Consider the following 15,620-nt stretch of genomic DNA (forward strand, 5'->3'; position numbering starts at 1 on the left):
TTATGTTTAAGACTAATAAAAAAAATGTTTTAATTAAACAATTGAATTTAATGTAATTCCTATTACTTTTTTAAAAAGGTGAAGTGTTCTTTTTATTTATGTTCGGCGCTCCCATTACTATGAATGAGAATACTACATTGTGATTGGTGGTCCAGGCCCACCTGATCCCAGGAAGCACTTACACTCCTGGAGTACATAGGTCTCTGCAGCTGGCTGTGCAGCCAGGCCTCGGAGCGCAAGTATTCATTCCTCCGGGACCACCAGGTACTTTCGGAAAAAAAATTGGTCAGAAGCATCCGACCGCAATTTTTGCCCCATTATCTTCCTTCAATGAAGAAAATCCATGAAAGTGGAAATTTCTAATGGTGACCTTTTCCCTCAGTGCTGATGTCAGTGACACAAATGACTCATGATGATGAGTGGTTTACGTTGCGTCTTGCAAGCGATTATGGGGAATGTAAAGTCTACCCTGTTCCAAACTGTTGCAGAAGCCATTTATCATGTAGAATGGAATAAGAGTTATAAGAATAGGTGCTTATACTGATAGTCGAATGGTGGAACATGCCAGTAGCTGAGCTGCTGCGATGATGGGAGAATCATGTCAAAAGGCAAAAGTTAAAGATCATTAATTTGGGATATAGTGTGAGATGCTATTGTGGAGTTTTTTTTAATTTACCTTTGAGGAGAGACAAGGAGAAACCTTTCAGAACATTTCCTCAGGAAATTCATTAGATTCCATGATAGAGCAGATTGCTCATGCCCTGTGGAAGGAATGGACGATTTCTTCACTCAAAGGGTTGTGAATCTTTGGATTTCTCCACCCCAGGAAGCAGTGGATGCTCAGTCATTGAGTATATTCAAAACAAAGGTCGATAAATTTTTGTGAATTAAGGGATATGGGTCTAGAATTTCCTATCAACCCGCCAGCGCACGATCGCCGCCCAAAAGACTGCTAAAATTGGGAAGGTTATCGCCAGCAAAAACTTCCCTCACAAAAGCAAATAAATCTGCCGAGTGAAAAACATGGGCCTTGCACCCCTAATCTGGGCAAAAAAGTGCAATTTAGGGTCGATCGGGTGGTTCCTAAACAAACTGAGTGATAACTTTAAAAATCAATAAAAATTTACCCCGAGGCTGTGGGTTGGGCCTAGCAGCAGAAAAACAATAAAACATCACCTAAAAAATCAAAAAAAATTCCCAAGACCCTTTTAAACTAAATAACCACAATAGATTTTTAAAATAATTAGTAAAAAAAACAATTACTAACCTTTTTCTTGCAGAACTAGTCACCTACCGCCCAGCTCCGTTGATCATCGTGGCCGTTTTTTGCATACTCACCTACGGGTCACCGCTGAGCCAAATATCGCGCCAGGGCGATCTGAGGACAGTGCACGCTGGTGGTCCGCTCCCCAGCGGTACCTAGAAACTGCCGGCGTAACTCAAGGAGAGGATTTTCCACTTTCCTGATTAGCGCCCACAATGACCAATACCGCCTAGAAACCGGGTGGTAAGGCATTGCAAATTTTAGCCCATGGGGATAGTGCGGGAAGGTGGAGTTGAGGTAGAAGATCAGCTATGATCTTCTTGAATGGCGGAGCAGGCTCGAAGAGCCAAATGGCCTACTCCAGCTCCTATTTTTTATGTTTCTTATGTTCTTGATGTGCTGAGTTCTCTTTACCTATTTTGTGTATTTTGTGCTCAGCCATGACTTCAACAGGGTTTCAGATCTGAAATCTCCCCATGTTCAGGTTAGATGGCCACCAGGTGAACCAGTTCATTTTTTTCCAGGGCTTTGAAGAAGTCAATGATGGCACAGTTTCTCTCTCATTTGTCCTTTTACAAATTATGCACATTTTGGAGGCTATATTAAAATGAAAAGAAGTACAATAAATCTCTACAAAACTGCAGCATAATTGAAGTGTTTAGGTAACATCCCAAATTACAGGTACATTTTATATGTTCGTTGACGTCTTCAGATTCTGTAATAGCTTCCATATTTGTCTTGACTCTTACTGTGGTCCGTTCAGACTACCAATATAGGCTTGCAGTCGGCGTGGAGCTACACTTCTTTGATCACTGATGTGTGCCATCTCTATTAGTGGTTGTGGAAAGGAAATGCTTGCAGTAGCTATGAGAAATACCAATTTTATCAAAGGAATGGGTCCCCTGTGGTATTGCTCACAAGGAGGTATTGCTGCGTGTAAGAATTGGATTGGGTCCAGTAGGAGCAGACAAATGTAGGGTCAGGACTTGCATATACAAAGTGGTAGCAAGGGCCACTGATAATCTGGGAGCCCAGGGATTATTGGGAGTGAAGACTGATGTGAAGACTGCTAATTGACCAATGCATATTCATTAGGATGAAGTCTAAATCATATAGCACTATTTTTCATTTGAAGAAAAATTGGTGCAATTTTAAGAGATTGTAATAAATAAAAAGAATACTATGATTAGGGTTGACAACAAAAGTGCTATTTACTTTGACTTATTAGTATGTTGGGTATGGTTTATAAGTAATTCTGCATTTAGGATAACATATGGGAAATGTAGGATAATAGAATTTGGAGTTTGTTCACTTGGGGAACGATATTTAAAGGCAGTGGTGGTCAGGAAGGGCAAAATGTATTTATCTCCTCATTCTGGTGTCCTCCTGAGTTAGTTTTCCCCCATGATTGCTCAGTCCTGCCCCTCTTAGAGTGCTTGGGGCTGCTATGCACGGCGCAGGTGCCGTGGCCCAACACAGACAGCATGAAAACTCATTCACCTCAGCATTGGGCCTTCCCCTTAAACGAGGGAAGGAGCCTGTAAAGACGGCAGGGTTGCATTGAACATTTCTCAGTCCTCTGCCAATATCGCCCCTCTCACTCACTTCCAAAGCGGATGTTCCTGGCAGTAGCAAATCATTTTCACCCAGCGATACTTTTGCACTACCTGAAAAGTTATCGTCCCAAACAGAGCAGTATGCATTTTCTAGCCCTTGGGTCATTTTCTGCTTTACAGGTGCTGTATACAATGTAAGTTGTTGGGAAAATGAAAATCATAAGTTGCAACATGTGTCTTCATATGGACTGACAAATGGAACGTTCTCAATATGTGGGTTGAGGGAAAGCTAGAGGCAGTGGGCGTGTGATTTTAAAACTCTTCAAACTATATAGGTTTCAATCTTTCAATTTAAAAGAGGTATAATTACCTGTTTTTTGAGTTTTAGTAAAATCATGCAGTAAGTCAATGTTTTCGCACAACTATACTCTGGAGGTATTGTCAGAGGGCAGAGGGGGATGGGCTGGCGAGCAGATTGTGCAGGATGGTATGAGGTAGATTTCCATCTTTGTCATCTGGGCGGTAATCTGGTGGAATAGATCACCCGCCCGTAATGGAACCCTGTCTCATTTTCACGGAAATCTACCTCATTTGTTTCAAATAAATGACTTGTTTGCTTGACAGCACCAGAGAAAAAGACAGATTTCTGGTGCCAAGCTGATTTATCGCACACCATTTTTGCAGATTGGTCCGAATGTGTGTGTGTGTGTTACAGCCATTGCCACTTGAAGGAGAGTTTGAATGGAAAATGGGAGGAAGCCCATGTCACAAATTCGGGTCTATTCTCTCAGGTTCAGTGATGTCAGTCTGAATGCCTTACCTTTATTGGAGTCGACTGATGTGCGTAACTGTACAATAGTGAAACCCAGGGACATAACAATGGCATCCTCTTTGTGACCTGGACCTGAGATTCATGTCTTTTTCACTTGTACTTCTTCAAATCTCTCCAGATGGGCTGAAGTAACACTTGGTGAGTGGCCTCGTGCTGAGTGAGTCTACAGAGCAAGAGTTAGAAGCAGATTCACTTTGTTCATTTAGTGGAACTTATCTTTGCATAATGATATGTTATACTTCTCCATGATCACATTACTTGATTTTAACAAGAGATCTTCTCACTGTTCCTCCAGCATCTGTGACTTTGAGCCTGCCGAAAGCTTTTGCAGGCCCCAGTTTAAAAGCCTGACTGCCTTCCTGTGTCTACAAGCCTGTCTCCTCTTTTTATCTCCCTTCGATTCGCTGACAGGCAGGATCAAAAGACTTTGCAATACAATGGATGTGAATTGATTTTTTGAGATTACCCAGGCAAGAAAACCGATTGCTAATTGTTTTGCCCCTGGGGAAAATAACTTCAATTTAGCATATAGGTGATTTTAAAAAAATAATAAAAAATATACTTTGTTTTTAAACGGTCAACATTAAAAGTAACTCTGCTACTTCCCAAATTCTCTCTTTGGAAAAGTGGCAAAGAAAAATCCTGAAATGTGACCACTTTTCTCCATTATTAATGACCTGCTAACAAAATCAGCTGCATATAGTTACATACTATTCCCGGCCTGAATGGAGATGATTGGGTAATCCCCCTTAATCACATCTGCAGACCACACTACTGTACATGACTGAGAGTGGTTTTATGCACATCATTCGTATGCAACTATTGTCCACTGGAGAAATTGATGAACTTTTATTGGGAGAAGTTATTGTAATTTCGGTCATGAGTTCTGTTTCCTCTAATTTGTAGAGACTATTTTTAAATAGACTCTGTAGACTGTTTGCTATAGTGCACAGTTTCATTAGATGTTATTTGCTGAGTAAATAGATTTTGTTTGCTGTGCAATAGATTGCGGCCCTACCTCCAACTCATTGGCTGACACAGTGGTGTCTTTAGATACTCTGAACAAAATCACAGAAATGCGCAGCTTTTTAAGGTGTGCTTTTTGTTAACTTTCAATTTTCATAGAGAGATTTCACATCGTGTTTCACAAACAGTGAACCTGCAATTATATACCTTTTGTGTCCTCAGGACATCACTAACTACTTCACAACCAATGGATTGCTTTTGAAATGTAGTCACTGTCTTCAAATTGGCAAATTTAGCAGCCAATTTCTGCATACCAAGGTCCCATAACCAACAGTGCTGATAAATGATCAGTTAATCTGTTTTGAAAATGTTGGTTGAGAGATAAATATTGGCCAAGACAGCGATAATTCTATAGTTCTGGTTTGAATCGGGCCTTGGTATCTTTTATGCCCACCTGAACAGGCAAGCGAGGCCTCCGTCTAAAACATGGCACCTCCAATATGCCAGCCTAGATTATGCACTCAAGTCCGGAAGTGGCACTTTAACTTGTGACCTTTTAACTCTGAGGCAAGTGTGAGCCATGTTGACCGAGGCAGTTTACCCATAACCCTTAGCAATGGAAACTCTTAAAGAGCACTGTAGGTTAGACAGTGAGTTCACTGTTGCTAAGAGATATTGGCAAACTATGCCCCTGACAGTACAAAAGCAACTGTTTGCCCAAGGCGCTGGCAACGGAAATAGTGCTGAAACTTGGCCCAAATGAAGAGCCAATATGAAAAAGTAACAAAACAGTTTGAGAGCTAAATAACAAAAAGAGCAGCTAACAGATAGATAGATATTTAGGTATTATTCAACAAGAGAGGGGTCTATAAAAGAATTAAAACCAGTTTAATTTTTTGACTACTGTGCCTATTGTTCCTGCCACCAAGAAAAGAAAGAAAAAGAAAGCCTTGCTTTTATATAGCGCCTTTCACAACCTCAGGATGTCCCAAAGCGCTTTACAATGAAGTATTTTTGAAATGTAGTCATTGTTGTAATGTAGGAAACACAACAGCCAACCTGCACACAACAACCTCTCACAAACAGCAATGTGATAATGACCAGATTATCCATTTTAGTGATAATAATAGAGGGATAAATATTGCCCCGGGGGATAACTTCCCAGTTCTTCTTTAATATAGTGCCATGGGATCGGTTACGCCCATCTAAGAGAGCAGACGGGGCCTCGGTTTAACATCTCATCCAAAAGTCAGCACCTCTGACAGCTGAGCACTCCATCAGCACTGCACTGGAGCCTAGATTTCTGTGCTCATGTCTCTGGAGTGAGACTTGAATCCACAACCTTCTGATTCAGAGGCGAGAGTGCTACCCAATGAGCCACGGCTGACTATTATGAACTTTAATAATACATATAAACCCTATATTAATTGTAACAGCTTTTTCCTGAAATATATTGGCCCAGATTTCCGCTGCCATACCTCCTTTGAAATCCACCGCATGATGGGGATTTCCGCATTCGCTTGGGCTATTTGCCCGCCGGCTGGCCAGCAATTGCACACAGAAATGTCACAGTGGATGCAAATAGGCATAGGACCTGTTTGCATCAACGTAAGGAGATTTTTTTCAGGCATTAATTTAACATTTTCATATCGTAAATTATGCACATACACTGAATCAAATGAGTTTCTGCAAATATTGACCCAGATTACCGTTTTAATGATGTCGAAAATTATCAAAAAATTAAATTTTTGTGAGGTTCGTGGAATGAAGGTAATTACGAATAAAATTCCAGTTCTGTAAATTGTAATTAGATCAGATTTCAGGATTCCATTTCATCTCATTAGGGGATTCCCTTCGGTAATACTTAAAATGGAATCTTGCTTTGTGATTGGAGGACCAGGCCCACGTAATCCCAGGTATGCTTCCATACCGCCTGCATCGCTGGGATCTGTAGACCGTTACACTGCCCTCTGCCTCACAACCTCAGGCTGCAACTTTTTGCAGCCTCACCACCAGCAGGTAGGCTCGTAATACTTTCACAGGTCAGAAGCATATGCCTCCGACCGTAATTTTGGCCCATTATTAACTTACGCTACACAATGCATCATGTTGAATTTATTTGCTTACAGATTAAGTATTTCCCTCAAACACCATGTTTGCAATGTTATTATCATTAGGTCTGCTTGCTGCAAGGTTGCCATATGAAATGAATTCGGATAGCCTTGTCCCAGTTTTTGTGGATGTGGGTTGACAGCATAAATCTGTTTCTCATTCGCCACTAATTGATAGTATCTAGTTACAAGGATGTCCTATAATGAGAAATGGAAAATTCTGAGGAGTGTTCTAGGTTTGGGATGAAGCATGTTGCTGAGTGCAGAAATTTTCGCCTGCACCAATCTATACTGTGCCTGACCTGAAAATGCTCAATGTTTGAACTGGGTGCCTGAAATGGGAAAGTATTCCAATTTCCAGTGCTGACACCCATCACCTTGATGAACAATTAATAGTTTCATAATCTTAGTGTAATATTAATGTAATTAGAAATTGTCTTAATTGCTCTTGGAATGCCGTTATTCCCTGTCTTATTCTTCCTGCTTACCTTTATCATTTGCCTGTACTGCTATCTCTTGTTCACTTTCCGCACAGTCCTCCAACGTTGCTACACCGTTTCCACAACTCCTGTCTTCACCATCTGTCTCTCCTGCTGGCCTTAAACATTAATCAAACATTCGTAATTTGCCAGTGTTCCCACTGCCTTCTGTTCATTTACATTTCTTTAACTTCATTGTTTATTATTACTTTATTGGTAAATGCACCAACCTGGCACTCCCAGCAATGAGCCAGGCTACAACTAATGCCATTCCCCAGCTTACAATCCCTTGAAGTGCAAGTCTCTGTTTCCGTGCGGGATTCATAATTTACTAACGTAAACTTTTTCTAAATCCCCTCAAGGTTTCTTAGTACTTGTGATTGTGCATTTTGTTTTAAGCTGATTTCCCACTTATCTCTCTATCTGCTGCTTCAGTAGAACTTGGACTTGTGATTCTCTTGCCTCTGCTTTTTGTTCTTTTCCACTGGCTCATTGAATTTCTACTTTTCCCACTAACTTTTGACTATGTTGATTCTTGTCAATTTCTTACTTTTTCTTCTTTTCCAATATTTAGCAAACTCTCACTATCTTCTACACCATCTTTCTGACTGCCTTCTTCGTGAGATTTTTTGAATTGAATTCTTCTGGATTTGTGGGTCTGATGGCCATAAACCCACATTGTCTATGACCTGAAGACCTAACAGCTTGTGACTCAAGCTTTCACTGCATGCCAAATCCTTTAGGTGAGCACGCAATCCGTCCCCTTGTAAATTAAAATCCCTCATTATGCATGTGACTATATGCCTAACTGGCTCAAAACAGCAGTTAGTAAATGGAGCACAGGTAAAAGGCAGAAGATACGAGAGAAAGTTAAAGAACAAAAGAAAAAATTGCAAAGGACAAATAAGTGTATTTTGGTTGGAGGAATAAGGAGCTCACATGCTCCTTGGAAAGTAAGGGCTATAAATTCAGTGCATTTGCACCTTTTGTTCGCACCCCCGTGGGCGCTAATGGGCTGCTAATGCCTTACCGCCCCGGCGCAACACAGGCAACGACTCCCGCCATATGCGCTACAATGTTGCGCCCCGATCTCCTGTGCCTGGAGATCATGACGTCATCGGCGTATGCATCGTCCCGGCCTCGAAATTAGCTTTCATCCCCTGAAGCTGTCCTGGGTGATAACACCGACAGCTTCAGGGGACGAGTATCGGGCGGCCGGCCGCTACCAGGGCAAAAATTAAAGGCGAGGTGGCCGAGTGCAGGAAAAAAACTCACCTTTTTGTTGCCGCACCCAATGCAGTTTCTTCACGGGGTCGGGGCCGCGATCGCTCAGCCCAGCACTCTGCTTGAGTGCCGGGCTGATCGTGTGGTACCCTCGCTCCCCGTGGTCCCAGGGAGGTGCTTTTTCTTTTACAGAGTCGGCAGCGTGGGCCTTTGCCTTTAATTGAGGAAAGAGCCCCTCAGACACGGCAGCGCTAAGCTCCATTTCCTTCCGGGGACAGTAACCCCAATTTATTGAGCGGGGTGGGACTTCCGCGCCTGCCGCTATGTTTCACGCCTCCCGGATGTTATCGGCCCCCAAACAGGCGATAATGAATTTCACCCCCTATGAGTTTAAATGGGGTAGTGGAGCAAAGGGATACACATTCACAAGTCGTTAAAAGGAGCAATGCAACTTAACAAGGCCATAAAAAATGCAAACAAAGCACTGGGGTTCATTTCTAGAGGAATTGAATTGAAAAGCAGGGAACTTATATTAAACTTCTATAGAACCTTGAGTAGACCACACAGAGTAATGTGTACCTACTTGTTTGCTCATAAATATGCCAGAGATCTCGACATAGTGCCCAGGAACTTGCCTGGATGGTTTTCTCCTCATTAACCTGGGAACAATGACACCCATTATAGTGCCCCTACTACTCCCCTGGCCTAAGATGAACTAACTCAGCACAGGCCCAGGAACTGAGCCTGGGCCCTCTCGGACTCCTGTGGCTGTACTTCCGACGGTTCAACTGGTTAACACGGTGACGGCTCCCTGTGGGTGAGGAGGAGCACTTAAACTGGGTTGGCTATAACTCTTTAGTTTTGAAGATTTTCTGAACATCCTTAGAGTCAATAAAAAAATAAAACAACCAATCGACATGGTCCTAAAAATATTTCTGATATTGAAAACATAGGTTGCACTGAGGCAGCTGAATTGGGAAAAATGTAATCAGACGTACAGAATTCTAACTAATAATTTGTGAAGATACAAATCTTTAAGTGTGCAGAATTCAAACACCTGCACAGTACTTAAAGACTCAGATGGAGTCTCATCACGAGTCTGCTTTTCAAAATCAACTAATGTACCAAGAACGATGATGAATTTTAACATTCTTTTTATTCCAGCCATGCAGAACTTTAAGAATACTTTCATAAATTTAATAAATCATTTTTATTTGAACAGTGGCATCATTTGTTGAATTGACTTGAAGGAATTACTGAGGCTGACTGTTAAAGAACTGAATTATGAATAACACACAATTAATAAATTCAAGTATGGTTCAATTTTACCTGTAAATGTTTCTGCCATCTGTTTGGAAGTGATGACAACTTTGCAAAGTTTGCAATTCGGTTAAACGCTTGCTGTAAAGGGTCCCCCCCACGCCCCATTAAATCAAATGGCAAAGACCTGAATATACAATCCCATCGATCTGCTTCCAGTTTACTCCGTGGGTAGCACCCTTGCCTCTGAGTCAGAAGGTTGTGGGTTCAAGTCCCACTCCAGAGACTTGAGCACACAAAACTAGGCTGACACTCCAGTGAAGTGCTGAAGGAGTGCTGAACTGTCGGAGGTGCTGTCTTTCGGATGAGACATTAAACCGAGGTGGACATAAAAGATCCCATGGCACTATTTCAAAGAACAGCAGGGGAGTAACAAAAACAAATTATCTGGTCATTATCACATTATCTTGGCTGTTTGTGGGAGCCTGCTGTGCAGAAATTGGCTGCCGCGTTTCCCACATTACAACAGTGATTACACTCCAAAAAAAAGGTACTTCATTGGCTGTAAAGTGCTTTGAGAAGTCCGGTAGTCATAAAAGGCGCTATATAAATGCAAGTCTTTTTTTCCACCAAGTCAAACCGAGAATGTTTGCTGTCAGCACATAAGGCTCTCTGGAGCCCAGGCAATTAATCTGTCCATGGCATTCAAAACGCTAAGGCAGATCTTGGAGCCCAGGCAATTAATCTGTCCATGGCATTCAAAACGCTAAGGCAGATCTCCAGGGATGTCATCAGATTCGCAAACAAATGGTTGTAATGGACAGAGTTAAAAACAAGCAACTGATCATCATTATTCTTTTGGATTATGATCATCATAATTCTGTTTGTTGTTTCTTTTTAAAACATCAATCCTGGTAAGGGTCAGTCTGAGTCTAAAACTACACCATGAGGAATAAGCACATGAATGCTCATTTGTCTGAAATTCCTTTCTCCGTTATTTGGCAGAGGTATTGACCCAACATCTCCGCTCAAATGTCAGAGAAATGGATTTCAGATGAATGTATTGTGTTCATCTGCGAGTATCCCCCAGTTTAATTTCAGGGTCTTAATGCTCTGATAGTTAAGTATTGCAGTTTCATGTGACAAATGTTTTTACCTGGAAAGATCTGCAGTAGCTACATTCAAATGAGAACGAGATGTTCGAGGATGGTTCCTGTTGAATGTTTTTCTTTAGAATTTGTCATAAATTATCAGCCCAGCAACCAGGCAACCACAATTTAATTGTCAATGTATGGCAAAAGCTCAAGCATAAATTTAGGAAGATCTATTTAAAAGCACAGTGCATATTACACACATGAACATCTTTTTTCAATTCTTTTTTTTCTTCCAGGGTCCTATAGCAGAATGCCAAAACTTCCCCATCTTATACGTTCAGCTACTAGGATAAGTAACAGGTTATACTGTAAAGTAGTTACTGCCTCGTTACTTTGTTGTTAGTACGGGTTAGATGATGGACATCCTGGTGATGGGAACATTTGATTAAAAGGAACATATGTTCAACCACGGATTTATTCCTAAATCACCTAGTGAAACCCTGTTAATGAGGAGTTTACTGACTTTAGTTCCTGGGAACTGATTGGAGGTAAGCATTGAGCATTTATTGTTCTTGTATTGGCATTTAGATGTCCCAAAGCATGGGTATTCATTGGCCAAAATTCTGGCCAATGCACGAATGTCCATCAACCATAAAGGGGCATTCAACCTTCACAGCTAGAGAATTTTTGCCTCAATTTATTATTTTTAAATTTAAAATGGGGTCAGACACTTCACATCGCCACCAGGAACCAGACTCTGTGGGAGAGAATAATTTACATAATAGAAAGGAATGAATTTTCAAAACGAAATGAACTTATTTTAGTAGCTTAACTGTTCATTCTAACATTTCTACAAACCTCATTCTAACTTGACTTCTATGCTCTAACACAATGTTGGGGATTTTAATAGCCTTGTTCACGTTTTAGCTTAAAGATGGTTTCAGCTGAAAAGCAAAGTTAATATTCAACGATGGTCACATAGTTTAATCAATTCAGCTGTAATCAAGTTATTTGTCAAATTGCCTATGTACTGGATCTTTCAGATATATCTCTTTAAATAATTAGTGATTCTTATTTATGTACTTTATATATATATATATATATATATATAAAAATACTCAGTGATTTTTATTTCTGTTTTATTTTAACAGTCTCCACGAGCCCCTAACTTTTCAGATATGGAAGCTGTACCTATTTTGCTTAACAATGTGAGAGCAGAGCCTCCAGAGGACTTGCTATCCACTGATCAATATCAAACACAAACTGAGCCAGTGGACCTGTCCATTAACAAAGCCCGGACATCACCAACAGCAATATCATCGTCACAATCCTCACCCAGCTCAGTGACAACAATCTCAGTCTCGTCAATGTCCTCTTGCTCGCCACGATTGACTTCATCCCCAACTGTGATAACCTCAGTGTCTTCATCAACAGGAATGTCATCAGTATTAGTGCCAGGCTCCATTGTGGCATCTTCACCGGGTGTCGGGGGCCAGCAGTACTTGCACATAATCCACCCAGTGCCACCTTCAAACCCTATGAACTTTCAGTCCAGCAAACTGAGTCATGTGCATCGCATTCCAGTGGTTGTACAGTCCCTTCCTGTGGTCTACACTGCCATGAGGTCACAGAGGAACCTCAACTCTACCATTGTACTCCCAATGCTAGAAGATGGCCGGAGTCAAATGAAAGGTAAGAGCACCCTGTTGGGCACAATTAGAACTAGAAATGCTATACTGGTGGAATGGGAAATTCTGGCAAGGTCCAATGCAAATAAGCTTTCAGCCAATCTTCTAGTTAAATATTAAGTAAAGCCATTGACCAGCTCTTTACTTGCTTTACCAGATATATGTGCATACAAATTTGTCTTCACCTCCATCCTTTTAATGTATATTGTATTTTCCTCTATAGATTGCCTGCATGTAGACACCATTCCTTGACTAAGCTGTTAGGCAATTGATCTATGCATATTTCAAAGAATTGTTATCTCTGATTTCCAACCATCCCCAGCCCCTCCTCTTCCCCCATCCCCAGTAGGTAAGCATCTCATTATGCTTGCTGCCTCTCCAAATGGGCTGGCTGAGGTAGTGCTTCACCCTATGGAGGTAGGAGGGCATTTTCACCTCTCCGAGCAGTGTCCTGGGACACCATCACCGGGGCTGCCTGTATAATCAGTCAATCTTTGTAATCTGCTCTGCACCATTCAGCACTTTATTTTACAGCGTTGAAGCTACAATATCACATAACAGTTCAAGTTGTAAAATAATATTGGTGAACCTCCCATGGTGTTGGTTACTGTTACTTTGTGGTTACACTGTTGCAAGGAGGGGTGGCCAGGGTTGCACATTTGCAGATAAGTTTGTGACAGATGTGCTCTGACAATGTACTGTTTTATGATTGCTAGCATTGTTCAACGTTTAACTTGTAGAATTAGCAACAATTGACATTTTGTGGTTTGTGATTATGGATTTGCCTGGTAGTTATATCTTCCTCCCGCACATAAAAGCAAATGTAGGAATTTTCCTAAGAGAGAGGCTGTGTTAATTGTTGGATTGAGCAGGAAGCAAACAATAACTTGGGCGAATCATCATGTCCGATATGTACTAAAGTCATTCATGTTTATTACTAATGCATAAAAATGTTATCTGCAATTACACGTGGCAGTTTGAGTCCATGGAGATAAAATGATGCCTATTTGCCATCTTTATGACTGGAAATGAACCATTTTACTTTTGGCTTATCTCCTGCTGTGATAAACCTTCAAAATAGCAAGTGAAAAATAAACTTTTCAGGAGACCAAGACAAAACATTGGCAAAAAGAGCTGCGGGAAATACAGCAGCACCTTTATAGGGCTTTCCACGAAAAATCCACCAGCATCATGACATTGAAGTATCATGTTGAAGCAGCCAAAAAGGGCAACACATTCATTCCAGGGATACGGAAGAGTGCAAAAGAGGTGGCAGAACCTTAACAAGGGAGGTTAAAGGCATTTTCTGAGAGAAGAGGAGACCCAATCAACAGGTGCCTTTGACACTGGTATGTTGATTCACTATATACATATATATATATATATATACACATGATGTCATTCACTACATACGGATACCAAACACATGTAATGTACCTTAAATTGACAAGCATAATTTTTTATAGAGATCTTATAATGATCCCTAATCTTCATAAACCTCTCTCATCTGCATACTAAAAATTTAATTTTTTTTTGCAGACAGACAACTTTTAAAATACATGATTATTTCTACAATTATATCTCCACAGATGGTTCATCGTCATCACTGCCGACTATAAACCCATCATAATTTCTGAAGAAGCAATCGACAAAAGCCCTATGGAGAAGGGGCTGCAGTCCGAGCAATCTCTGGTACCAACATTATCCCCAAAATGATGAAGAGCCACCAGGCATCTTGAGGGCAGGGAGCTCCATGGAGCTACTTCGGGAAAGGCTGTTACAATTTGCAAGAAAGGAAAGGGGAACAAACCACAGGAGGGGAGTGAGAGGGGTGGGGGGGGGGGGGCGACAGGCATTAAGTTTAAAACCACCCACCTCACATTCCCAGAGCAGTTGGAAACTGGGAATAATCACAGAATTCAAGGCACTGAAAATATCAATGTTATTGTGCAAGCTTATTTTAAAATATAAAACGATACCATACAGTGACATCAGCCTGTGTCATGCATCCATCACAGCTTGGCTTAATCGTCCACACAGAATAACTATTGAACCAAACGCTTGACTATAGTGGTGGAAAAACAGGCACCCTGCTCTGTGCAGTTCATGGATAACGCCGATTAGATCTACTTGGTGCCTTCCTACGCTCAGTGTGGTGGAATGAAAGCAGCAATCCCCAATATCGCTGTGTTCCTCCATATGCCAATCACCTCTGAGAAACATAAAAACAGAGAAAATAGGTGCAGAAGTAGGCCATCCGGCCCTTCGAGCCTGCGCCACCATTCAAAAAGATCATGGCTAATCATTCCTTCAGGACCCCGTTCCTGCTTTCTCTCCATACCCCTTGATCCCTTTAGCTGCAAGGGCCATACTTAACTCCCTCTTGAATATATCCAATGAATTGGCATCAATAACTTTCTGCGGTAGAGAATTCCACAGATTATCAACTCTCTGAGTGAAGAAGTTCCTCCTCATCTCAGTCCTAAATGGCTTACCCCTTATCCTTAGACTGTGTCCCCTGGTTCTGTACTTCCCCAACATTGGGAAGATTCTTCCTGCATCTAACCTGTCCAGTCCCGTCAGAATTTTATATGATGCTATGAGATCCCCTCTCATCCTTCTAAACTCCAGTGAATACAGGCCCAGTCGATCCAGTCTCTCCTCATATGTCAGTCCTGCCATCCCGGGAATCAGTCTGGTGAACCTTTGCTGCACTCTTTCAATAGCAAGAACGTCCTTCCTTGGATTAGCAGACCAAAACTGAACACAATATTCCAGGTGGGGCCTCACCAAGGCCCTGTACAACTGCAGTAAGACATCCCTGCTCCTATACTCAAATCTTCTCGCTATGAAGGCCAACATACCATTTGCCTTCTTCACTGCCTGCTGTACCTGCATGCTAACTTTCAGTGACTGATGAACCATGACACACAGGTCTCGCTGCACCTGCCGTTTTCCTAATCTGCCGTCATTCAGATAATATTCTGCCTTCATGTTTTTGCCCCCAAAGTGGATAATCTCACATTTATCCACATTATACTGCCATGTATTTGCCCACTCGCCTAACCTGTCCAATTCACCCTGCAGCCTCTTAGCATCCTCCTCACAGCTCATACCGCCACCCAGTTTAGTGCCATCTGCAAACT

At 41.6% G+C, this 15,620-nt stretch overlaps 1 protein-coding gene across 2 annotated transcripts in view; it reads left to right on the plus strand.

Annotated features, from left to right (window-relative positions):
* Positions 1-15,620, plus strand: part of klf12b (Kruppel like factor 12b) — a 245,514-nt gene that overhangs the window by 94,090 nt on the left and 135,804 nt on the right. For both annotated transcript variants that reach the window (XM_070891390.1, XM_070891391.1), the window contains exon 3: positions 11,938-12,478. In XM_070891390.1, coding sequence (XP_070747491.1) covers positions 11,938-12,478 — 541 coding nt within the window. The remainder of the gene's footprint in view (positions 1-11,937; positions 12,479-15,620) is intronic.

This window comes from Pristiophorus japonicus, chromosome 10 (assembly GCF_044704955.1).
Source record: "Pristiophorus japonicus isolate sPriJap1 chromosome 10, sPriJap1.hap1, whole genome shotgun sequence".
Classification (NCBI taxonomy): Eukaryota; Metazoa; Chordata; class Chondrichthyes; family Pristiophoridae; genus Pristiophorus; species Pristiophorus japonicus.